Source organism: Balaenoptera physalus, assembly GCF_965194825.1.
Source record: "Balaenoptera physalus genome assembly, chromosome: 3".
In the NCBI taxonomy this organism is placed as follows: Eukaryota; Metazoa; Chordata; class Mammalia; order Artiodactyla; family Balaenopteridae; genus Balaenoptera; species Balaenoptera physalus.
The window spans coordinates 93,704,062-93,731,124 of NC_138890.1; the positions used below are offsets into that span (position 1 = coordinate 93,704,062).

General features: G+C 35.4%; 2 protein-coding genes across 6 annotated transcripts in view; one reads left to right on the top strand and one right to left on the bottom strand.

Annotated features, from left to right (window-relative positions):
* The window catches only part of LOC309658989 (uncharacterized protein), a 703,210-nt gene extending 699,861 nt beyond the window's left edge, over positions 1 to 3,349 (bottom strand). The window contains exon 1 of one of the 2 annotated variants that reach the window (XR_014262472.1): positions 3,254 to 3,342. The gene's annotated coding sequence lies outside the window, so the exon portion shown is untranslated. Of the gene's footprint in view, positions 1 to 3,253 lie in introns of both variants that reach the window. The other variant, XM_082458306.1, reaches the window with a different exon arrangement.
* A 54-nt stretch (positions 3,350 to 3,403) lies between these two features.
* On the top strand, positions 3,404 to 15,780 carry NUDT12 (nudix hydrolase 12). 4 transcript variants are annotated; one of them, XM_082458176.1, is made up of 7 exons: positions 3,404 to 3,503; positions 5,989 to 6,200; positions 7,095 to 7,681; positions 10,883 to 11,050; positions 12,130 to 12,243; positions 14,475 to 14,674; positions 15,640 to 15,780. In XM_082458176.1, exons 2-7 carry the CDS (start codon positions 5,995 to 5,997, stop codon positions 15,748 to 15,750), a joined length of 1,386 nt encoding a protein of 461 aa, XP_082314302.1. In that variant the 5' UTR covers positions 3,404 to 3,503; positions 5,989 to 5,994; the 3' UTR covers positions 15,751 to 15,780. The 4 variants fall into 4 exon arrangements, with proteins under 4 accessions (XP_082314302.1, XP_082314300.1, XP_082314301.1 ...); XM_082458174.1 differs by having other exon boundaries at positions 3,417 to 3,697; XM_082458175.1 differs by having other exon boundaries at positions 3,432 to 3,554.
* The last annotated feature ends 11,283 nt before the right edge of the window (positions 15,781 to 27,063 follow it).

The window sequence follows — 27,063 nt, forward strand, 5'->3', positions numbered from 1 at the left end:
TGTTCCAGGATGAGTGGTAATAGTGATTTGTTTATTTAATGATGGTCAATCATTCTCTCAAGTTATGCAGAGGAAGCTAACTACTATATAATAGAGGTTATGAATTCAAAGAAGGAAAAATCCTTGTCTTAGTTTAGTTTTGCCCAGAATCAAATCCTGAGACAAGGATTCACATGCAATTGATTAACTAGGAGGAAACAATAGTAAGGGAGGGAGGAAGTGAGACAGGGAAGGGAAAGCGAGCAATAAAGGGTTGGTTATTAATCAAGTGTCCACTGTAGATAAAAAGAATCTAATCCCACTGGGGGAATCTGGTAGCCAGTCTAGAACCAATAAAGGGTTGGTTATTAATCAAGTGTCCACTGTAGATAAAACGAACCTAATCCCACTGGGGGAATCTGGTAGCCAGTCTAGAACAGCGCAGCCAGTGCAGTGAAAGAGTGAGAAAGGCTGAGGAATATATATACTCACTCACGTCAGTCATCAGCTTAGGGCTGCTCCCAGGCAGTATTACTTATCTGGCATTGCTGATCTACTGAGCAGGAAGACAAAGTGGGCTTTGGTGACAAGAAAAGGCCCTCAGGCCAAAAAATAATAATAATACCGTTGCTGGCAGCTGGAAGAAAGGCTAGCATACACTGAAGTGGCAAGAGAAAGGGAATGCTGGTAGTAAACTGATAATCATATGGTCAGGAATGATCTAGAAGAACAAAGAGAAGAGGGACTTGAGATGGGCTTTGAGAAATGGGTTGGATTTAGTTAAGGGAAAACATTTAAGTTAGGAAAAGTGGCCTGAGCAAAAGTATTGAGGAAAGGAAGAATAAGACGTATCCTAGGTCAGTTATAAGCCAGTTTGGCAGGATCAGAGGGACAATTTATACAGAATATTCTTGGGAAAATATAGCTAAAAATATATACTGGGTCCATATTAAGGAAGGTACCTAGTGCTAAGCTAAAGAATTTCAACTTTTTATCCTAGGTACTGAGGAACCTTTAAGTTTCTAAATGGGAAAGTAATAAAATGAAAACATTATGGCATTAATATCTATGTTGGTAGCATTACTGCCCCTGGAATATAAACTCCTACTGGATAGGATCTGTATCTATTCAACTTCCCTAAAAGAGGATTACATGCAGAGAAGTATTTAGTACCCCATTAGCAATGAGCACCCCAAGTACAAAGGCTGTGGTATCTAAATACCATTTCTTACTAAAAGGAACCAATGCTCCTTGGAGAAAGGGCTGAATCCAGGGATGTGCAGAATATTTACAAAATCAGTCTAAAACATTTTGTTATGCCAGAAAGGAAGTAAACTATCAAACACTACAGTGGCCTGGTCAAAAGAATTCAGGAGCCCACTTGAGGGAGTTCCCACTGGCCAAAGAAGAAACAATTTGAGCATTAAAGTAATAAATATTATAGAAATATATTAAAATTTTTAACATCCATGAGTTCATAAATATACTTAAAAACCTGAAGATGACAAGGGAACTAACTCATGCTGAAAACTAGGAAATAAAGGAGAAAAATCACACATTTATCTTACTCTTCCTATAAAAACTGTACAAATACTTAAAAATGTAAAGTTCTTTATTATAAAAGAATTTCTGTTAGTAAAGGTAGAATTAATGATCAAATAAGAATATTGCCATTTTGCACCTCCTAATGAAATCATGGACATAGCAATCATCAATGGCTGCTAAAACTATTAGCTAAAAAGGCGAAGGAGAATTTATGCTGTTTATCATAAAACTTTATCAGGTTGACAACATCTGAACCCAATAACCAACCATAACATGACACAAAGATAACCAGATAGCATATGTCTCTTAAAGTAATGCAATAAGAAGTAAACAGTAACACCTATGCAGTCTTTTCAGGGGAAAAACAAAAAACCCTCAATCTGAATAATCCTGTAGATTTAACTACCAGTTTAAAAAAAGACAGGAAAAAGGACATCATAGGTATCCATACAATTTGCAAAATTCAGAATGGGCGAAATTCTACAGGATCATTATTTTTTAACAAATAGATTGCAATAAAAAAATTAAACGGGAACCTATAGATTGAAATACATCAAAAGTAATGTGGAGACTCTGTTAGGTCTTGATTTCAGTAAATCAATTGTAAAATATGGAATAAAATTTAAGACAATTAAATTTGACATTGAATGTCTCTTTTATGATATTACAGTACTGTTAAAATTTTAAGTGTACTAATCATATTGCAGTTATGTTCTTTTTAAAAGCCCTTTTATATTTTAGATATATATTCATAATCCAGAAAGCTTAATCTTATATACTTATCAATAAAATAATATGATGTCTGGAATTTACTTCAAAAGAATCCAAAGGACTGGGAAGAGGGCTATATATTAATCATTGTTTAGCTGATTTATATAGGTGCGTTCGTCAACCAACTTATTTAAGATATGTTTGAATACAGAGATTGGGTATTTCAAGTGAGTTAACTGAAAGTATTTCTGACCTCCTGCCTCATTACTGAAATCATTAAAGACTGAAGCCAACTACTCACAGAAAGAAACATAGAACAAAGTTAGAAAAAAGTAGTTATGGAAGTACAATGTCGGCGAGCATGTAAAAACTTCACTGAGAAAAGAAAGAACTTCCAATGCCTAAAATCGGGGTAGGAAGCAATGGTCAACCTTGAGACTCCTTAACTGTTACTGAATGCCAAGGGGGCAATTTAGTAAAGGAAAAATACCTGATCTGGGAGTTAGACGACTAACAACGCCGAGCTTTGTAATTTCGAACTCACTTAACTCGTGTAGGTTTTGCGAGTACGAAAACACGGGAAATTAAATAAAAAATAACAGTAACAATAATAATTGCGTTGTGTGTACATATGTTATTCTATTTAAACTTCACAACAACCCAAGGAGGTGTTGTGGACGATTGACATAAACTTTTTAGAGGACTACTGAATGAGGTAGGCCTCAACACATGGTCCCATTTCTCATATGAGGTGATTGAGGTTCGAGGCCAATAACCTGTTTAAGGTCATATACTGGAACGACTTGGTCCAACCAATAATTCCAGGTTTATCTAACAAGAAAGAATGCTTTGAACACTCCAACGCACTGAACTGTATCCGAGAGAAGCTTGTGGGGGCTAGATGTGAAATTCTGGAGAACTTAAAACCTTTTCCACAGACCTACAATTTTTCATCGCTCTACACATCTCGGTCTCACCGGGAAAAAAACCAAACCAAACCAAACAGCCCTTCACTCACCGTTAGGAAGCCGGTCCTCTCAGCTGGGACCTCCTGCCCCAGCTCCCCAAAGCCTCTACGCGCCAAGCCCCGGGCCTTCTCGAATCTCTCAGTCCGTGACCTTCAAACTACATCTCCCATAAAGCCGTGCGAGGACACCGGCCCTTCGCCGGAAGTTTGAGAGGCTCCATCCGGCGCCGGGAAGAGCGAGCGTGGGGATTTCCTGGTTCTTCGACTACAACCTGCTTTCTTCTATCCTGGTCACCTGTGGGTTAGTAGCAGCAGCGGCGAGTTAGTCGGCCCAGTGCCGCTTCTGGAGCTGGTAACCAGTTCTCTGTGCTCTCGGGTCTGCGCGCTGTCGGGCCCTGCCCTGCTGGGTGGTGTGGCGCAGCCTCGCGCTTGGACTTGCAGCCCGGGCGCCGGGGACGGGGCTGGGGACTCAGCCGATCCAGCGCAGTCTTTGAGGTGGGGAAAAGGAAGTGCTGCTTCATGTGTGCTTTCACGTTTTTAAATAAAAGTAACCTCACAGTACTGCCAAGGGAATAAACTCTCAAGGTATTTGACTGTTTGGAGACACTGGAGAGACCGTGCAATGGGTGGCGCTTGGTCGGTTAGATGGCCCTCTTGAACGCCCAAGAAGTAATGGTCGGTGACTTAAGTGACAAAGCTGTATTTGAGGTCTGCCCTGTGACTTAAGTGACAAAGCTGTATTTGAGGTCTGCCCTGTCTCTTGAGCCATGTGACCTTGGACCAGTCAGGGGCACCGGGGTACACATCCGTAAAAGTGGATGTTGGTTTGACTAAATCTAAGACTCTTTAAACTCAAGATTCTTTAAAATGACTTCTCAGGATAGTCCGTGTTCTTGGACAGCAAGGGCAGCATTTAGCTAACTGAATCACCTCATCCTGCCTTCAAATCCTTACCTTCAGGAGAACCTGACAATGAGAAATGAAAAAGTAAATCAAACAGTAGAGGTGGACTTTAGACTTTGTGTGCTCTTCTGGAATGAGTAATGGTTCTATTTCTAGATGACTTTTCTGCTGAGAAAGCTAAGGGAGAAAGTGTGCATTTTCCACTTCTTTTTACCTGAGAATACTGTATGCATAAGCATTCGCTGGGGGTAGTGAATGGTACTATATTTTTGGAGGCCAGTTTTGCAGTCAACCTGCAGTGAGTGGGCTGTGGAGAAGGTAAGGAAGTGACCATGACTTAAATATTGCCTGAAGTAAACCTAACTGAAGAACCTGTATGATATGATTTTAAGGAAAAGGCAACTTTAAAGGGGGACCATACATGAGTCAGTATACAGCAGTGCAAAATAAAGTCCTGAAAAGTTGTAGCTTTCGTTATTCATAATATTTTAAAAGCATTGAGGAATCTTAATATGAAGAGAATGGTGAAGTAAATTCTAGAGTAAATCAAAAGAAATAAAAAATTGTTTTCTAATCTAGAAGTCACTCCTACTTTAAGTTGTATAAAGAATTTCAGTATTTTGCTTCTATTCCTGTGAGTAGTTTTGACCTATTTATAGGTAGCAGAAATATATAAACAGGTAAGGTGAATAGTCACAACGCCCACTTTTTTCTTTTAATATTGTCATGCTATTCCTACTACACAACTGATCAACAAAATTGCAGTGTCAGAACCCTAGAGACAACTGCTGTCAAAAATTATGGATTATAACCTTTATTTCTCTTCAGCCTCAATATCTTATGCTCAGAATGGTAGAAACCTAGTTAGAATCCCAAATCTTTTCTTAATAGAATTTCATAGAAAAAAAAAAAATCATACCTTAAAAAAAGTACTTTGAGACGTTTATAGACAACTGAAATATGAACCATTTCCACACACACACACACAAAAGCTCAGTTTGTGCCCTACCACATTCAGTCCACGATTAGGCAACATTTATTAAAAGGTATGGAACAATTATTTTCTTTCTTACTGAAATAACAGAGTAACAAAGCAGACAAAGTTAATAGTTTTAAAAGCTTCTGTGATTCAAGGATAGACAAAGTGACCAATAGAACAGTGTCCAATAATAGATCCAAAATATATGGTCGTCTCATTTGTGACAAGGATAATACTGCAATGTAATGGGACAAAGATAGTGAATTCAAGAATGATGCTGAGTCAAATGGATTATCTATTGGGATAAGATGTATCATGACCCCTACCTCACACCATGAGCAAAAATCCTTCCCTGATGGATTAGCAGAATTAACTATGCAAGGTAAAGCAATAAATTTTTTTCATGTGAAACGTAGCTTTTTGAATAGGATCATAATTTCCCTGAGAGGACAGATCTGTTTCTAGTACCACAGAATCTAAGAATACTACTTGGCATCTGCTGAAAACATCTGTCTTTATTTCTGTCTGCTTGCTTTAACTCCCCTCATGCCCTGATCCATATTGAAGTCCCTCTGGTTTGCCTGAAATACACTTTCCTCTTTGTAATGTCTGTTACCTTATTCCCCCTCCCAATGATGTCACCCCCTTCAACTGTATTCCACCAAAGTTCTTTATACATTATTTTATACATCCCCCATGCTGAATTATATTTAAAATTCTCAACTGATAACAGTTTTGAAATGTATGCTGTGATGACAGTTGATTACCAGTTACCTTTTTAAGAGTATATTGTTTTAGAAACCGTAACTACTATTATAATTATATCAGCACCCTGATAATGTTCAATCATTGATACAAGAAAGCAGTTGCAAATGAGTTTTTTTTCCTATTTTCCTATTTTAAGGAAGAAATGTCTTCTGTAAAAAGAAGTCCAAACCAAGAAATTATATCCCAATTTCACTATTCAGCTGCAGAAGGAGATATTGCCAGGTTAACAGTAATGCTCAGTCATTCTCCATCTCTTCTCAATGAAACTTCTGAAAATGGCTGGACTGCTTTAATGTATGCTGCAAGGAATGGGCACCCAGATGTTGTCCAGTTTCTACTTGAGAAAGGGTAAACATTTTAGGCTGTACCACCTGAAGGAGTGTCTGGTTTAATTTCTGGATTACGCATTTTCTTTTAAATTTTTCTTACAGCCATATTTATAACATTGGGCTTGTAAATAACTCATTGAACAGTCTTGTTATATAATAGCATAATTTCTAATTAAAAACTTTTAACTTTTTTTAATTGGGAAATTAACTCTTCATACTTAACAGCAAAGAAATTGAGTTAAATTAATTTTTTTCTCCCAAATAGAATGTGTAAATCTACCCACTATGACTACAGAAAACTCCTTGTAAAAATTTAATATCTAATTATAGCACATAAAACGTATGCTTTTTTTTTTTAATTTATTTATTTTATTTTTGGCTGCATTGGGTCTTCATTGCTGCGTGCAGGCTTTCTTTAGTTGCAGCGAGCGGGAGCTGCTCTTTGTTGCGGTACGCGGGCTTCTAACTGCGGTGGCTTCTCTTGTTGCGGAGTACGGGCTCTAGGCATGCGGGCTTCAGTAGTTGTGGCTCACGGACTCTAGAGCGCAGGCTCAGTAGTCGTGGCGCACAGGCTTAGCTGCTCCACGGCATGTGGGATCTTCCCGGACCAGGGCTAGAACCCGTGTCACCTGCCTTGGTAGGCGGATTCTTAACCACTGCGCCACCAGGGAAGCCCTGCTTTTTTTATTTTATAAATAATCTTCCAGAAATTTTAAATATCTGTTGTCTCTAACTTTTAATCATTTATGATTATTTCTTTTACCTTTCCATTAGTATATTATGTGCTAAAACAAAAAGAAATATATGCAATTATTAAATAGAGGGACTATCACGTACATCTGGAAATATTTTATTGTAATAAATACTGAAGAAAATGTTTCTTTACTATTTTATTTTTTGCTTCCATCCATAGGTGCGACAGATCCATTATCAATAAATCAAGGCAGACTGCACTGGATATTGCTGAATTTTGGGGTTATAAGCATATAGCTAACTTACTAGCTAATGCTAAAGGTGGGAAGAAGCCTTGGTTCCTAACCAGTGAAATAGAAGAATGTGAAAATTATTTTAGCAAGACACTACTGGACCGGAAAAGTGAAAAAAGAAATAATTCTGACTGGCTGTTAGCAAAAGAAAGCCATCCAGCCACGGTTTATATCCTTTTCTCAGATTTAAATCCCTTGGTTACTCTAGGTGGCAATAAAGAAAGTTTCCAACAGCCGGAAGTCAGGCTTTGTCAGCTGAACTACACAGATATAAAGGATTATTTGGCTCAGCCTGAGAAGATCACCTTGATTTTCCTTGGAGTAGAACTTGAAATGAAAAAAGAGTTATTTAATTATGCTGGGGAAGTCTCACAAGAAAAAGATGCGTTGGTTGCCTGGTTTGCTTTAGGTATAGATCCTGTTGCTGCTGAAGAATTTAAGCAAAGACATGAAAATTGCTATTTTCTTCATCCTCCAATGCCAGCTCTTCTGCAATTGAAAGAAAAAGAAGCTGGTAAGAAGTGAACACTGTTTACTTGTATTGGTAATAATCTGATTTTTGGTACTGGATTGAAATTGCATGTATCCACAATTTCTAGGAAGCACACTCTTTCCAGGAAGCAATGAAATTAGGCTGTCTTCATTAGAAACTTCCTAAAGTTCTCACCATAGAGGACTACTCTCCTGGGTGGTTACAGCAGTTTTAATCAGCCAGGCTTAGTTTCCCCAGAATTAACCCTAATGCATACTGGTTTCACTTGATTTTTTAGTGAATGATTATTGAGTGCCTGCTGTACAGTGAGCATAATGGCAAAGACCTTGACTGTTTTGCTTTGCTGTCTGTTGCTTGCTGTGCCAGTTCATGTGGGGTCATATATATCATGGTAAGAATGAGGGATTTTATTCTAAATTCCATTTAAATGTTATAACCTGGCCTAGGTTTAAAAAAAAAAAAAAACCTCACTCTGGCTGCTTTGTAGATCATGAACTGTAGATAATTAAGTGTGGAAGTCAGGAGTCCTATTAAGAGGGGACTGGAGATTACAGTAGCCCAGGTAAGAGATTGCAGTTGCTTGGATTAGTGGAGTAGAGAGAAAAGGGGAGTTTGCGATATTCAGGAGGTAGAACTGATAGGGCTTGAACAGTAGGTTGAGACTTATAAGTGAGAAGGAGATGCTGGTAACCTAGACTACGTCTGAGTTGTTAAGATGATAATAGGGGAGATGGTGGAATAGTGGTACATTCAAGATATGTTTTGGAGAGCAAATCAGCAGTACTTGCTAATGGAGTGAGTATGGGGTATATAATAATGAAAGAAGATCAAGAATGACTGCTAAGTTTGAGACTTTAGTAATTTGATAGATAGTAATACTCTTTCTTGATAAAATAATATGGAATGATGGGTAGAGCGAGGGAAGCAGGACAGACTTGAAGTAAATCAAGATTTTCGCTTTGGGCATGTTAACTTTCAGAGAAGGGAAATAGAATCTGGAACTAAGGAGAGGAACTGGAATATACCTGTATGGCAGTCATCAACACAAAGGTGGTATTTAAATCCCAGGAAATTTCTGAGATTGCTTAGAGAGTTGAGAGCAAGCAAAAAAAAGAACCTGAATCCCCCTAAATTTAGAGGTCAGATAGAAGGAGAGGAGCCATCAAAGATGATGTTGACAGTGCGGACATAAGGTAAGAAGAAAACAGGAGAATGTGCTCATGGAAACCAAGAGAGCAAAGTATTTCTTGGCGTTAGTAGTCAAATATATTGAATGCTGCTGAGAATTTGAGTAAGATGACAAAGATTTTTTTTTTAAAGAATCTTTGGTTTGATAATATGAAGCTGTTGATGAATTTGACGAGAGGAGTGTCAGTGGAATAGAAAGTATATTACAGTAGACTGAAGAGTTAATGGGAGGTGAGGAAGGGGTCACTTCTCAATGTCCACATTCTCTTAGGCGATCTGGTAGGCTCTTCCAGAGACTTCTTAGCACTCATCCCAAAATCTGGGGTGGTACGTTTTATTCCCCACATCTGTGGAAAAAACACAACACTTTTAAAAAGAAAATATCCTTTCTTTGAAGCTTTATATATAATTTTAAGATCAAAAGGATCTTTAAAAAAAAAAACTAGCAAGGAAACTGAGGCTGTTTTACTCAGCTGCTGTGTAACCTTACATAGATACTTAACCTCTGTCTGCCTCAGTTTCCTCCTCCCAAAAATGAGGATAATAATAGTACCTACATTATAGTGTTGCTCTAAACATTAAATAAGATAATGTATGTAAAGATCTTTGCCAGGTGCTTGACACATAGTAAGTACTCAATAAATGTTAGCTTTTGGTATTGTGATGATACTGAAATAATGGCGATACCTTGAGATAAATTACATAATACACAGTAACAGAGCAGGCAGGTATTTAATGTGGTCTATGGTTCACTGAATTTCATTGTTACATTTGTTTTTATTTATGGTTTATTAGTTTCATTTTTCCTAGTTTAAAATGTTGTTATTGCTGTTTCTGATTATTTTGTTTTTTCCAAAATCCTTAGACCGAATAATCTATTTTAGGAGAGAGAGGTTTTGTCAGGCATTTGGAATGTAGCATTTCTACTCTTATTGCCCCAATTCTAGTATTTTTGGTCAGGCCACATTATTTCTTTTTTGAAGTATCAGGGTAAAGGCTGTAGACAAAGTGTACATATTCTAAGATTTATTCTATTAGGCATTTTTGTCATAAACAAAGTTAATCACAAAAGTTGTAAACACAATATTTTTAAAAATTATTCTATGTAGTTTCTAGTTGTAAACAGAATATGTTCCACAGTGACGCAGACCAGTATTGTCTTAGTCCCAAGGAAAGTAGAGATGGGTTCCTACAGTTTCCTAGTAATATTGTCTTTATGGCCCAAATCTAAGTTAAGAACTGTCTTTGTAGTGTATTTTTATAAAAGTCACTATTATAAAGTCACTATTTGTAAAGTCACTATACACTATAGAGTCATGCATATCCAAAATTTACAAATCACCTATAGTAAATGCCGAAACTAATACAGTGTATACAGATGTTAGTACATCTATCTTTTTTTTAAAATAAATTTATTTATTTTATTTACTTATTTTTGGCTGCATTGGGTCTTCGTTGCAGCGCTCGGGCTTTCTCTAGTTGCGGCAAGCGGGGGCTACTGTTCATTGCGGTGCACGTGATTCTTACTGCAGTGGCTTTTCTTGTTGCAGAGCATGGGCTCTAGGTGCGCGAGTTGCAGTAGTTGTGGCATGCGGGCTCAGTAGTTGTGGCTTGCGGGCTCTAGAGCGCAGGCTTAGTAGTTGTGGTGCACAGGCTTAGTTGCTCTGCGGCATGTGGGATCTTCCTGGACCAGGGATCGAACCCATGTCCCCTGCATTGGCAGGCGGATTCTTAACAACTGAGCCACCAGGGAAGTCCCAGTATATCTATCTTATATGAGAGTTATATGAGAGACAATATTTTATTAGTCCAAATTAAAGGTAAATCTAATTTTCATTTGTCATCTGTAGAATTAAATCTTTTACTTTAAAAGAAAGATACAGATCATAAAAATAGGAATAATAAAACCCTTGATCACACAGCTATTCAGAAAATACAGTGTACATCTTTATTATGACCTAAGAACATTTTACTTCTATATTAATTTGTTTACAGTTTGTCACAGAAGTAAAACTTCTTTTGCTTCTCTCGTAGGGGTTGTAGCTCAAGCAAGATCTGTCCTCGCCTGGCACAGTCGATATAAGTTCTGCCCAACCTGTGGAAGTGCAACTAAAATTGAAGAAGGTGGCTATAAAAGAGTATGCTTAAAAGAAGACTGTCCTAGCCTCCATGGTGTTCACAATACATCATACCCAAGAGTTGGTAAGCCTTTTCTTTTACAGTGAAACCTCAGCCATCTGGAAATCTTAGGGAATAAGGCATTCTGGAAAGACAAGATTTTGAGTTGCTGAGGGGCTTACCTTTTTATTGAAAGCATGTTTAGTTTAACTATTAAGACTATAAGTATTAAAGTATTACGTACTTTGATGACTTTTACTACCCTTCTTAACCCTGGGTTAATCAGCATGAATTTGATGTGTTGAGATACATGATTTCAAAAACCCACCATCTGGGTCCACTTAGTGTAGAGGAAAAAAAAGCCCTAATAGTCAAGTACCTGCTTATGGCATCACCAAAGCGGTAGAGCCTGGAGCTAGCTTCTCATTACTGCTGGTGTCTGCCTGTACTTTCTCTCCTAATTGGTGCTTTGAGTTGGCTGTAGATTTAGAAATCTGATAACCCAGCGCTTTAAAGTTGTGTGAAAAAAGGATAGACTCAGCAACACCTGAGGAGGTCTCCTGGGAGTAAAGTGCATGGCTTAGTGACATATGTGTTTGCTGCTCAGGAGCCTTTTACATTTGATTACCGGTTCTCAGTTGTGATCTAGTGAGGCGAATTTACTGAATTAGTGACTTCTGGAGAGATGAACTATTATTTAAAATAATTTTTTTTAATGGATTAAACTCAATCATAGAGCCACATTAGCTTTTAAAAACATTTTGTTAAGGACCGCAATGGAAAGAATAGGGAAATGCACTACATTTGCTATGGTAAAATTTGAATTTTTTCCATGCCATGTATTACCTACTCAAACTTCTTTCTAATTAAAAAATAAAAATAAGCCTAGCATACCATAAATACACAATGAATGTTGCTATTAAGATGAGAAAGAAGACAAAAATGATCTTTCTTTAGCTTACTGACAATATTCTATGCAATTTTCCTGAAATACTCTGTCTCCCGGCAGAAAGAAATAGTCTCTTGTAACTAGACAAAAGTCTTGTTCTTACAGGAGATACATGTTTTTATTATCCTACTAGACAGTGACTTTACACAATGAGTCTAAATTATTTTTTCCTGTCATTCATACATCTGATTTTTTTTTTTTTTTTTTAAAACAGATCCAGTAGTAATCATGCAAGTTATTCATCCAGATGGGACCAAATGTCTTTTAGGCAGGCAGAAAAGATTTCCTCCAGGCATGTTTACCTGCCTTGCTGGATTTATTGAACCTGGTAAGCCTTTTCTTAATAATTTTTATAGTAATTTTCATTTAACTTATAATTTCTAAATGAAAAGTTTGGACGGCATTTGAGAAATAATCTTTGATAAATTATCATGTTATAAAACTGGGATATTTTAAAATATTTTCTGTGTATTTTAGATGATATAATTTTTATTTTTACCAGTGGAATAGTTTTGTGTTTTAAAAATTCATTATTTGCTCTTTCATATATCTTTCATATATTGCCCTTACCCAAGGTATCTGCATGATTCACACCTCACTTCCTTCTGTACTAGGCTCAATTGTCACCGTTTCAGAGAGGCCTTCCCTGATAGCCCTAAATACATTAGTTAGCCCTATACCCTGCATTTACAATCCCTGTCATCCAGTCTGGTTTTTCCCTACAGCACTCATCAGCACCTAACATGGTATATATGTATGTATTTATCTACCTATTTATTTGTTTATTATTTGCTAGTACCAGAATGTAAGTTCCATAAAGGCAAGGACTTTGGTTTATTTATTGCTCTATCCTAAACCCTTAGAGCATATGCCTGATATGTTATAGGAGTTCAGTAAATATTTATGGAATAAATGAATTAATATATCTAATTAACACGTTTAATCTCAACTTCCAATATTAATCTACATTGATAGATAATAATAGTACTAAACATATGTAGTGCCACACTTTCCCGGAGGCTTTGTTTGTATTAAATCATGTGATCCTCATACAAGCTTATAAAGTAGGTGGTATTTCAGCAGTTTTACAGATGGGGCACTAAGGCACAGGGGCTGAATAACTTGCCCAGGATCAAACAGCTAGTAAGTGACAGGGCGGGGATTCAAGCCTGGGCAGTTTGGCTCTGAGTCCATGCTGTTAATTTCTGTGCTGCCTCTAAGTAGCTCTAGGTCATTTTTTTTTAACTGCTGTGTAGCCTTCCATTTATGAATATTCTGCAATTCATTTATCCATTCTGCTGTTGGACATTTAGTTTATTTCAAAGCTTTTACTATTACAAACAACACTGCAGTGAATATTCTTGAACCACTCCTTGTACACATTTGTAAGGAGTGGTACAAGCCTCCATAGGGTGTATATCTGAGAGTAGAATTGCTAGCTCATAGAATATGAGCATCTTAATCTTTTCCACATATTGCCAAGTTGTTTTCTGAAGTGTTCCTACCAACTTACACTCCCTCTGGAAGTACATGAAATGTCTATTATTCCTCATCTTCACCAAGTTAGGAATATCAAGATTTTTATTTGCCATTCTGATGGTTATGAAATGGTGTGTCATTGTCGTTTTAATTTTTATTTCCCTGCTGATGGAGCATCTTTTTCAGATATGTATTAGGCATCCAGTTTCTTTTTCCCTGAATTTTACATTTTTATATTCTTTGCCTATTTTTGTTTTGGTTGTTGATCTTTTTTTCTTATTGATTTTAGGGATTTTTAAATATGTATTGTATGCTAATCTTTATTTAGTTTGGTCTTACAAATATCTTATGCTAGTCTATGAGTTATCTTTTCACTATTTTTATGAATATAAATTAATTTTAATATAGGAAATTTACCAATCTATTTGAAATAGAAAGCTGTATTTAAATAGCAAAATAGTTATAAACTTTCAGATAAATTTAACTTAGAAACTATTCCCTTTATTCTAATTCTCAGTTTCAACAAATCAGAAATATAAATTACATTTATAGGCATTACTTTATTATAGCTGGGTCAACAATTATATAGAGAAAAATAATCATTTGGTAAGAGAAAAATAATGAGTTTCATTGTATGCTGTTTTTAAAATTTTAGTTTTTAACTCTTTGGAAAAGAGTTATCTGCAATAATTGTTTGACAACATAAGAAAAAAATGTTTCGAGATTTTAGTGAGGAAGAGGTTAGATACATAAACAAGATAATATATAAAGTGTTTGCATAGTGTTTAGCCAACAGTAAGTAGGTGCTGGATAGTCGTAAATGTTATAATTTTTAAAATATAACAAATTTAGACCTTTAAGAAATGAAAAGTTTTTTGGCATTTTGATTCTGTAGGTAGTCATATACTTTAAGAAATAATGTTTCTTGAATTCCAATCTCATTTTAGGCTTCTGCTTTCTGATTCTTTGAATTCTTTGGACTTTCTGTCCAAAGTGTTTTCCAAATGTTTGAACTATTTGGAGCACAAAATGTCCAGGGTATGTTAATCAGCTGCTTGTTCTTTTGCCCCATTTGATTAGGGGAGACAATAGAAGATGCTGTTCGGAGAGAAGTAGAAGAAGAGAGTGGAGTCAGAGTTGGCCATGTTCAGTATGTCTCTTGTCAACCATGGCCTATGCCCTCCTCCTTAATGATTGGTTGCTTAGCTGTGGCAGTGTCTACAGAAATTAAAGTTGACAAGAATGAAATAGAGGATGCCCGCTGGTTCACTAGAGAACAGGTGAAGTTCAATTTAATTTCCTTCTATTGATTCTCTGACTGTATTGGTTTGGGCATGTAGCAAGGATACATGTTTTCAACAAGTTGAATGAATGGCTATGGCCCCCTCATCATTCATGGATTACAATGTAATTGATGTGTCCACTGTTAACTCATTCTGTGAGATTCTTCTAGTAATGATGATTCTGTGCCATTTTCTCATTTCACATGCCGTTCCTTGAGAGTAATGATACCTTTCAGTGGCCTTAAAATGGGTGAACATTATTTCAGAGATGAGAAGCAGGAATATTATTATTAAACATATTTTAGTTTGTAGCATTAAAGCAAGTAACTCAAAAAATATCAGTAAAAATGCATATAAGTTTTGAAAAGTTCTTGTTCATTTTAAATGTACTTGACAAGACTGACGAAACTGTGTAACAAAGATACACTCACAGAACTTTTTAAAACTCATCCTTAAGTAATACAATGAAAGATAAATTACTTGTCTGTGTTTTGTATAACCCAATGTCTTTGTATAGAAAACAGATGGATACTCTACAGTAGTGAAGACCTGAAATCCTTGGTGACTTTGCTTACACAAAATTAATTTTATTTTATGCTCAACCTCAAAAAAAGTAGAAATTAGATTTTTTTTTCAGAATTTTATAAAAGGATAAAAGGGAATTTTTTCCAAAAGTTGATTTTCACTTTGAAAATAAATGTGTAGCATATACTTTTTCATAACCTTACTTTCATCAGGAAAAATGTCTTTCTGGAATATTTTAAAAATTGAATCACTGACTCAATGAAGCAACTAAAAATAGTGTACTAAATTTTGCATGTTGAATATGGATGTTATTACTTTCTCCTGTTGTTATTCACTGTAAAAGTCATTACATTTTAGTTGAATTGTATAAGCATAGAAATAGTATTTAAGTATGACAGTTTTAAAATCCTAATACATTTTATTGTGGTGTATTTTAGGTTGTGGATGTTCTGACCAAAGGGAAGCAGCAGGCATTCTTTGTGCCACCAAGCCGAGCTATTGCACATCAACTAATCAAACACTGGATTGGAATGAACCCCAATCTCTAAATCAAATAACTAAACTTTGACTATGTCTAATTGATTTCTTTTTTTTTTTTTAAAGTCAGAATTAAATTTTATTTCACACTGATAGAAACCGTGAAAAAGATTTACATTTTCCCACATTACAGCACAACATTTCAACGGAATATTTCTTGCCATAAATTAGATCTTGCTGATATGTGTGAAACAACAGTTTATATTCTTCAAGATAAAAGCAAAATGACTTAATAAATGATTGTTTAAAAACTGTAAATCCAGACATAAACATATGGCTTCATTATTAACATCCTATACTGTCCATACGAAATTGTTTCCATCATCAAGTAGCACCCATTTATAAAGCATTCCTAACGGTGTTCTAGTCAGTTGGGATACAGCAGAAAAATTAACAATGGTTCAGAAATATCAAGTGTACATTTTTGCTACATATTAACCTGGGTGGTGACTACACCATAAAAATCTATTTAAAATCATTTTATGTTTGCACAAAAACTAACTTAAAAAGATCCTCTCTGACTACAGTGAAAATTTCAAGTAAGTCCATTGGCAGATAAAAGTAAAGCAGATTCTTTGAATGGATTGTTCATTTCCTACAGCAGTCGGTTTCAAACCTATGTGCAAAATAAGTAAACTAAAACTCTATGCTACGAGGAGAATCATCTTAGAGCAGATAATCTTAGAAATTACAGTTTGTAAGATCAGTCTTAAATATTACAGAACATACTAGAATATGACCTAATTATTCTTCCAGATAATTACAGAAAAATACAACCACAGATTTATTCTCGTTACCTGGACTGAAGAGTCTAGTAACTCTGCAGGCCTAAACTGCAGACAAAGGTCCAGTTTAAGTAGTAGTGCAGAAACTTTGAAGGGATGTCTGGTTTCTTTCTACAAGTATAAATACATTTTCAATGCCATCATGTCTGTGATTCAGAATGTCAAATTTACAGCATGTAGTGACAGCAGATGTTTATGGCAAGTAGGCAATATTTGGTCTGTTACGAAGGATAAAGAAGAAAGAACGTATTTCATTTCTAGAGAGGAAAAAGAATATTAAATAGAAATTATATTCAGGAAAGAAAAACATGGTCCCCAAAATAAAAGGGCCATTAATTGAAGACAGCAATATTACTCTTTACTGACACTTAGAAGCGTTATCCCTATAATTAGGAATAATGTAATAACACATTCTTACTATGTATTGTAATCATTAAGCACATATGAACACATATATAAAAATGCAGATATTGCATGGTGACTAATTTGGGAATAAGTCCAGAGTCTTAAGTCACAGCATGCATTAAGCATGCTGAGTCTAATAAGCAGAGTCTTAACTGCTCATTTATACCTGAATAAGTTTTCATTAAGCATACTAATAATTTTCAAGTGATGTAATAAAAAATCTGGTTGCAGTATTTTATTATTTTGCTGAATTACATTTGGGAGAAATAAGCTAGCTGCTTCACCTATTTTAATGCTAGTATATTCTGGATCATATTATACATAGAAACTTAACAGATCATAAATTTCCCATGAGATTCATTTAGTCTGTGTCATTGGTGTGTATCTGCAAAACATTTTAACACCGCGAACATCAGGTTTCAAGATCGGGCACAGGAAAAAGTTTATACTCTACGACGATGATGCTGGTGTGCACTTCTCCACAAGCCCTCTTAGTGACGTCAATCAATGGGAGGTAGGAGTTTATCAATGAACTGCTTGATATCCATCGTTTCCTGTTGACATGAACTGTGCATCATGCCTCCAGAGGTTCTGAAGGTTACATTGGCTGGATTTAGCAAGGTTTTCAGCCTTTCAGCAGTGGAGAACCAAACACTAGGGGAACTAAAGGATCCAAATCTCCATGGCACTGAAGAACTGAAATGTCTCTATTCACGCCACTGATAGGACCCTGTGGAAAGGAAGCTCGCAGCGGCAGCCAGCAGCTGAGAGCGGTGACGCAGGCCAGCTTCTGCTGTGTGGTCAGTGCCCTGTACAGAGATAAAGCTCCTCCTTGAGAAAATCCTCCCAAAATAATTGTTAGGAGGAATGCCATTCTTCACCTCTTGCTCTATCAAAGATTTTACACTTTCTGCTGCTTAATTCCAGTTTCATCTTCCTCTGAATCTGGTGAAAGCCCAATAATGTCAAACTAAGTAGGCATGGCCATGTTCATATTTAATGTTACAGGCATAACCGGTCCTGTCTCTCCCAGTCCATGAAGGAAAATCACCGCAGCGGTGGCCTTCCGGACGGCGGGCACGATGGCTGGCAGCGGGGCCGACGTGTTATTGCCGCACGTACACCAGCTGGACCCACCGTGCGTCCGAAGCGGAAGGCGGTGCGAGCGCCGAGTCCCGCCCGCGCACGGGCGCGCGCTCAGGCGCGTGCGCGCCCACGCGGCGCCGCACCGCCCTCCGACCCCGCCCTAATTGATTTCTAATCCCATTTATTCCTGAAGTGAGATTAGAAATGTTTAATGCGCTTTAGAACGTCACAACACAAATATCATACTGGGTTTTGGAAATATTTTCGAAATGTACCTTCCATCTTAACGCTAAAATTCATATTTTTAAAAATTGTAACATCGCCTCAGATTTTGTTAAATCTGAGTCAGCGTTCTCTGAACTTTCTCGGGGGGGGGGGCGGGGGGGGAGTTGTGCTCCACAGTTTTATCTCACAAAACCGTATTTCTAATAAGAGAAATGTTGTAAAGAAGTATGTTATGAAAATGTAAATAAACCTAAATTTCAGCACCTCTTGTAAGCATTAGACCATTCACTAAAGTTCTTTTTTGAGAAATGAGACAAAATATTTTTAATGAATTTTGAGCTTGATTTTTAATACTTTCGTTATCATGAAGGTCCTTTTGGTTGTCAGTAGCTGATTTTTGCTCATCTTCCCATTATAGTCCACTTTTTCTCCTGGTTCCATTGTTCTAACAGTGGCACTGTTAACAGTGTTACTACTAGTCTGTTTTGATCAGTGTTAAGAATTTTCTATTTTAACAACTCTATTAGTGAGCACTATACCACGCCCTCAGGGAAGGAGAACTTAAGTGAGAGAATACCATTGTGTCTGGGACCCCCTTCTTAAACATAAAATTAATTAACATATCTATTTGTTAGCTCTACTCAAAGTTGTTCTTAAGACAAATCAGGAGTCTCTGCTTTTTCAGTGAAATCAAACATATCTGCAAGGAATTCTTTTCAAGGTCAAATATTAAATAAAATCCCAGATAAATTTACATATTTAATAAAAACACTGGCTTATGTCATTTTGTGATAAGGGAATGTATCTTCATTAGGGGAAAATTATATAATCATTACTAATAATGTTTATTAAACTCAAATACATCTTGGTTTTGGCCTTATTTCAACACATTCTAAGAAACGTTTATTTAATAAGCATATCTTAGAACTGAATCAGTAAGATTTTAGAGAAAGTAAACTAGCATTTCACAATTTTGCAACATAAAACTCATATTTTATAAGGATGTTTTGAAATTGTTTTAAAAGGTACTTTATAAATGTATAAATTTATATAATTTGGCTCTTTACTATTCTATGTTGGAACTGGAAGAGAACTTAAAGACAATATTTGTAGTTCACTGCCCTTTTTTTATAGGTAAGGAAAAGGAAATCCTGAAAGGTGAATTTAATTAATTTATCCATTAAAGGTGAATCGATTAATTAATTGGTGAAAGTCACACAATTACAACCACTTACAATTGTTAATACAATTAATTATCATTATAATTAACTTAATTACAACAGTCTGTACTGTATAACCCAGTGCAGGATTCTCCCTCTAATAGGAAGTAAAAACTATTACTCAAAGCATATGTGGGGTGATAAGAATAAATTTAATTGACCAAATCCTGTTAATTAAAATTTAGGTATTAAAATTCATTTAAATAATACCTTTCTTAAACAAAACTTTATTTTACTAATGAACAATGATTTTCTTAGTAATTGATGAAAATATTGATATCAGGACTTTAGACAAAATTAAGACTTACATAAGACATTTAGATACATAATAAAATTTGACTGCGGAGTAACTAAGCCTGTGCGCCACAACTACTGAGCCTGCACTCTAGAGCCCGCGAGCCACAACTATTGAGCCCACATGCCACAACTACTGAAGCCCACGTGCCTAGAGCCCATGCTCTGCAACAAGAGAAGCCACCACAATGAGAAGCCTGCGCAGCGCAACAGAGTAGCCCCCGCTCGCCACAACTAGAGAAAGCCCATGCACAACAATGAAGACCCAACGCAGCCAAAAATTAAAAAAAAAAAAAGATCTGAATGGACAAAAGGCCTTAAGGAGGAAAACAGAAAGGCTTCTGGGAGAAACATGACTGAAGTTCAGATCATTAGGTATGTAAACCAGAAAAACATACATATCAGACAGTAAATAGGATTGCTGCAAATAGAAGAATTTTTGGCATTCCAATTTAGATCTAGAATTTCGCCATATTCATCTTTTGGTTGTATTATTTAAATATCTTCTGAGTGCACTTTTGAGACTAAAGTATTGAAATACCAGAAAATATTTAGCATGAAGAATATAAAGTCTTAGTTTTAATTCAGGAAGCATTATCCCAGATATAGGTAATCTGAAAGTTCCTTACATTGAAATTTTAGGGAAGAGTTAATACACATTTCTTGGATATATGGAACCATTAACGGAAAGGAAATAGTCTAATGCCCTTCAAAGGTTTCTGAACTACAACTGGTGGTTATACTGAACGAGGTCTGATCTTTTATAGCTCAAAGACAGCCTGTGATAGGAACAATCTTAGACATATGGTATATTAACATGTGATAGCTAAATTTCTTTGCACCTGAATTTTCTATGTAATTTGTACTTTGACACAGGGACCTACTGCATAGCACAGGGAACTCTGCTCAATATCATGTAACAACCTAAATGGGAAAAGAATTTGAAAAATAGATACATGTATATGTATAACTGAATCACTTTGCTGTACACCTGAAACTATACAACATTGTTAATCAACTATACTCCTATATAAAAAAAGTTAAAAAAATAAAGTAATTATTCAACAGTTAAAAAAAAAAAATTGAACTACATAAGTATACAGAAAATGATGTCCCTTGATTATTACAAAGTATAATGACTCGAGGTTCAGTTTTACACCAAATGTACTTTTAATACTTACAGATTCTAAGATTACATCATAAAATTCCAGGTTTTCATAGTGTTAGGATAGCCAAGTAAAACATAAAGTATCAACAGAATGTGATTATAAATTTAGTTTTGGATATTTAATCCTGTACTCAGGGAAAATCAGCATCTAAGTAAATTATTGTTTTAATAATTATTAAACTGCTAACCTCTGAGAGGTGGATAACCACTCGCAGATAGAAGGAATAGCCAAGAAATGTTAGAGGTTCAAGTGCAATGATTGTATTCTAGTGAAAATGAAGGTAACAATACATTAAAATATTTATTTGTTTATTTTCTGCTTTGTGTGTTATGTGTGGTTTTTTAATATGTTTTGATAAATGTTTTCTGAAAAATGGAAAAAGCCAAATTTCAGTCATCCTCCTGTTTAGAATTAAGGATGTGGAAACAAAAAATACAAAAACCTATTTAAAAGTTGCCATATTTGGAAGCCTTAAATTTTTTATTTAAATCTTTTTAATCTTTCTAATCTTATAGTTTGGGGTCACATATATTTGTGTACATACATACACACACATATATGTTTTATATATATACACACACACAGACTTAATATATACACAAACATATATAATATAGTTCAATAATTTTTTATCTTCAGATTTAAAGTTATATATCTAGCCTAACATCTATTTTTATTACTTGTCTAATATTACCAGTCTTTGCATTTTTAATTTTTCATTTTGTTGGAAAAATGATTAAGTAACTTTTTCAAAGATAAGGTTAGGGACATAGATGAAGACAGAAAAGAATGGAGCAACAGAGGGTGAGACCATGAGATAGAAGGAGAAAAGATGTTTGTTAATAAGCCAAATAAACTTGATTAAATCTCGTAAACAACAGTAGACATCTAGTCCTAGAACTGTGTTACTAATGTGAATATAGCAAAATACTAGGTGAGACTGTTCTATAAAACAAATCTATTAATTATTTACAATAAAATGTCTACAATGCAAATTTTATTAGGGGTGAGAACCAGTTACTAGGTTCTGAGTGTGTGTGTGTGTGTGTGTGTGCACGCACGTGCGAGCTCGTGAACTGGGAGTGATGGGTGATGAGTAAAATTTATGTGCTGCACTTAAAAGGGCCAATTTTCTCTTAGCAGAAAAATGTCTAGGACAAAGTAATCCAAAGTGCAAAATTAGGAATGTCTGTCTACAAATGTAAAAGATCTGGGTCTTGAGGCAAACCAGAAGCACTTGCAAAGGGGTTAGAAAGGGAAGGCAGAAGATGTTGACTTCAGTGCAGATGAGAGGGGTGCTTGATAAGGGGGCCAAATGCTTGGGAGCTCTGACACCACAGGGATGGAGGAGAGGCACAGAGACGTGGTGTATTTTGAGGAGACAGGAATAATACTGTTGCCAAGAGCCTGCATCTTCAAAAAGAATCTCATCGGTCAGGAGAGAACTGGAAAGGACTTGCTTGTGAAAATAAACTTAGTACTGAAAATGATTTTTTTTCCTACGCTATACCTTGTCCTTTTTCTCCCCAGGACACTTAGTTAGAATTCAAAACAGCTTCTGAAAGGGGGTGTGCAGTTTATCGTTATATACAATAGATTTTTCAAATAATTCCATTTATTTGCCCAAAGTAGAAATGGTCAAAAGGAAAGTTATTTGAGTAATAAGATGGCATGAGAAAAATGGGTAATCAGCAGCCTGAATTCTTTTATATGGGAAAATCTTTTCAACTGTAAAATAAACACTTGGTAATGTTGATTGGGCTAACAGGCAAATACTATTTTCACTGAAGGATATCCACATATAATTGTACTAATTGGTGGAAGTAGCACTTTTAACTTACCTTTATTCCTTCAAGGATACATTTCTTTTATTGCTAAGCAGACAGCATCATACACTGGACAACAGATAATTTCTCCTTTTCACAATTCCCATTATAATGATGCTCTACAGAATAGTGGGGTGGCTTTGGAATTTTAAAACAGACCTTAAGTTTTTCCTAATGGATACATTTTTCTTCCTAACTAGAAGTCTGATAAGAGACAAACTGCAGTATAAAGAATGAAAAAATATCCTGGCTTTCCATTCCTGGGCTCTTGGGAACTATACCAGACCAATTCCTTGTCTCACCCCTGATGGATTAAGAACATTCTTCTAACCACTTAACTTGTGAGGTAGTTTCATTTTTAGTAATGTGGAAGTTTCACCCAGCAGTAGAAATTGAAAATGGTACTCATATCTATTTTAGAACAGAGTAAGTGGACAAGTGATCTAGTCTGAAGTTTATTTTTGTTTACTTTTTATCCTGCCCATTTTACTCTAGCCCAAAACTGTACTGTTTGGAGGAGTGTGATATTTTGAACACCTCAGTACAAGTACCTTATAAATATTTATTACTGCTTTCAGACAGCAGTGAGCTGAAGTCATCTCCATCAGTGGGGGTAAAAATGTTTTAAAATGCCGTTTATCCAACAGCTTTGCTGCTAAGAGTTACTTTGCTTTTTTGCTGGGTTTACTTGTGTTTATGAAACAAGTTTGAATACTCTAGTGCCAAATAGTTTGGAGGATTTGGAACTCCAAAGAAAAGATGCCCCAGCAATGTGTGCAAATTCAAATCTCCGGGGCTGTGTTGGTGCTGACCATCATCTGCTCTGCATTGTTATAGTGAGGGCTTCAGTGGGAATCTAGCCATGAGCGGGAAGCCAGTAGGAACTCCGTGTGTTCTGGGATGACAGGAGAAAATACAGACATATCTGTGTGAATCTCAAAGTTTTCATGGCCGTAGAGCTATCTAATAATGATTATTTTTGGAAAATACTCATATTATACAAATTACTGAGTTTGTCATACTGACCTTTTTCTTTATTTCCCAGCCATTTTACACATCTTCATGAGTAATAAGCATATTTTTTCATTCTATTATGATGATATATTTATCACATAAATGCTTTGTTTTGTTTTACACCATGAAAAGGGCACATGATTCTCCTTGTTCAGTATATCTAACACCAATACTAACAAATTATAAATTCAATTTAAATTAAGTTTTCTGGACTTTGTAAAAGTTATTTTTTGCCTGTTCTTTCCAATGTATTTCTAATAACTATGGATCCCTATTTACAACAAGTTCCTAAGAAAACAACTCTAGTTAGCTTATTCTCATAATACTAATAATGTTTACACAGGACTTTATATATAGAATATTAGCAATTATTATTTCATTTTATCCTTAACCCTATGAAATGCATATTAATATCATTATCCCCATTTTACAGTTGGCTAAAAGGGATTAAATTTCTCAAAGTCACATTGTGAATAATTAGAGGAGCCCAAGTAGAAGAGCCCAAGTTTGAATCCAAGTATTTCACTCCAAACCTTTCATTTTTCCACTTACTATAGCTATCTTACAGAATTTTCTTAATAATGCTGCATTGACAAAAGCACATCTAGTCTTAGTTTCTTCCTTCAATCCTTTAAAATTCGGTCAAATTCAGGTTGGGTCTTCTACTCTTGTTACTTTGCACATTTCTGCAGGATCTTCACTACTTACTTGGTTCCCAAATTGTATCTCCAACTGTCTATCAGACATGCCTACCTGGATATCTCAGAGCCTCCCAAATACTACATGTATAAAATTATCTTTTCTTCCAAGCATATCCCTGCTTCTGTATCCCTATTTTAATAGTCTTGCAATTACTCAGCATGGAACTTTGGGTATTGTTATGCTTAATTTGTCTAATTTATCTCTCACCCTACCCTACCCCACAGCCAAACAATCTCCAAACCCTATCCCTTTTTCTTCTCTTCCTCCTTCAGATTTTATTCCCAATCTACTCTTCACACTATAGCCAAAGGAAATCTTAAGGGGCAATCTTTTCTAGTCTTTCCTCACTTAAAATTCTTGAAAAAAGACTCCTTTTTGGACAAAGGATAAAGTCTTATTTTCTTAGCAGAGCAATTTACCTCTGCAGTTTCAACTCTCATCACTTCCCTTTCTTCCAGCCCCTTATGTACCATAATTGATATTCTTGCAAAGAGCCACAAGACAAACATTCTAAATTTTTATTAGGCATTAATAACATTCATTAAGGATCACCTGAATAATTATGATCAATACCATGTGCTACTAGTTTAAATAGAAATGTTTCATTTATTTAAAGATTCTAAACTATGTTTTCATTGATATATTCATAGGACTTCAAAAATTCTAAATCAGGGCCTGTATTATTTATCCCAGTTTTACAAAAGAGTACGGTTTTACAAATGAGTCTAGGAGAAGTCAGATGACTTCCCCAAGGTCAACATAGGATATGAAAATGGGACTCACATTTAAATCTTCTTAATCAAAGTCTACAACCTCTACCATACCGTACACCATACTGCTTCTGCCCCTGAATCTACCATACAAAGATAAATGAATGACTTTATAATTAATCCCATCCATGTAAAGAGCCCAACTAGAGCATTTAAGTTTTCATTTTTGTCTGGGTTTCTTCCACTTCATTTGCACCACGTGAACATCATAGCTGTGTTTCTTGTATGCCCCATCCAAGCACTTAAGCCACAAAAGCACACAGTGCAGCACTGTTCACTAAAAGTGTATCTGAAAATAAGCAGACTGTTAGGAATGGTTAAGACAGATAATAATAGAATGATTAAAGGATGGTAGCTCATTCCTGACACTGCATAAGATTAAGTATGCTAATCAGATTTTGGATTTAGAAAACCCGATAAATCCCAAGTAGAACAGGACAAGGTACTCAAACCTTTACTTCATTTGCTTGCCTTTCAAAATACATATTTGCATTTTATCCATGTCTTCTTTAGAGCTGAAGAACTTATGAAGGCTTTACCCAGGTGAGCTGATTATATGTTCCTTGTACTTTTTACTTTTTTTTTTTTTTTTTGCCATTTTGAATGAAATATTCCCTGTGTTAATTCTTGCTATCCTAAATTAGTTGCTTAGCAAAGGATAAAAGCAAAGGGAAAATTATTTGAATGTTATATATGAAGATAATTTAACAACATATTTCTTTCCAGTCATAAAAAATCTAACAGCTGTTTGTAACTTGCTTTGTTACCAAATAGGATGGATACACCCGCCCCCCCCAAAAAAATTCTAAATAGTCAGTATGCTTAAGCCTCTTTGATTTATGCTAAAAAAGACATCATATGCACATTTGAATAGCCACCATCCATATCCTAGTTTGGTTATTTGAGATAAATTGTACATTTGGAAAGCAAGGAAAATGTAATTGAGAAGCTAGGCTGCTAAACATAATTGAAATTCATTCTGAATTCACTGAGGGTCAGTTTCACTTCAAAGTAGCAGTCCTTGTTTTGAATTCCTATATTCTGCTTTGTTTCATCTACAGCATTAAATTTACTAATCACCAAAATGATTTTCTCTTCTGGTTTGGTTAGAAGAATTTTTCTTAATTTTATACTTAAATTTTCTATTGTATAAATGTTTATTTAATTGTTTTAAAATATATTAATTACCCAAAACATTGTGATCTGATCTCAAGAAAGGAGACATTAAGGATTAAAATTTGTTCTGTAACAACAACTGCATCTACTCTTAGATTTTGACCAATTTCATAGGCAAAATATTCTGGCTGATATCTTTTGTGTAAATAATCCCAAATCAAACTTTGCAAAATAATGTATTTGCAACTTCACTGTCAGTTGATCTTTAAATAATATGTTCCAAGATTTTGATGGCAATGTATATTTACAATCAAAGATTCCTCTGTGGATCAAGAATTCAGCCAGTCCTTCTTACCTTCCTTACTCTCACTCAGAATTTAAGTATTAGTTTTTCATCTCTTTTTCTTCTCCCAGAATTTAAACATTAGTTCTTTCATTCTAGTGTCAGATTACCATAATGTTGACTAAGTATCCTAAAACTATTTATTTGGAAAGTAAACTAAAAAATAAATCTCTGTTGTCTACTTTTTAAAAAAAGATACTGGATTCCCTGAGTTGCTAGCAATTCATGTTTTTTCTTAAATGTTATGTGAAGCCATTTAACTTTTCAAAGAAATCTGTAGTAACCATGTGATAAAATTACAGTCAGGATGTTCATAGAATAGTCTTGGTGTCTTCTCTTCAGGGGGAAAATCATCCAATAACCAAGTTT

Bases quoted from the DNA above. Each gene is read 5' to 3' on its own strand.
- NUDT12 (XM_082458176.1), top strand. From the start codon at position 5,995: ATGTCTTCTGTAAAAAGAAGTCCAAACCAAGAAATTATATCCCAATTT. The intron at 12,244-14,474 runs GTAAGCCTTTTC...CCATTTGATTAG, and splicing joins TGCTGGATTTATTGAACCTG to GGGAGACAATAGAAGATGCT. The intron at 14,675-15,639 runs GTGAAGTTCAAT...GGTGTATTTTAG, and splicing joins GCTGGTTCACTAGAGAACAG to GTTGTGGATGTTCTGACCAA.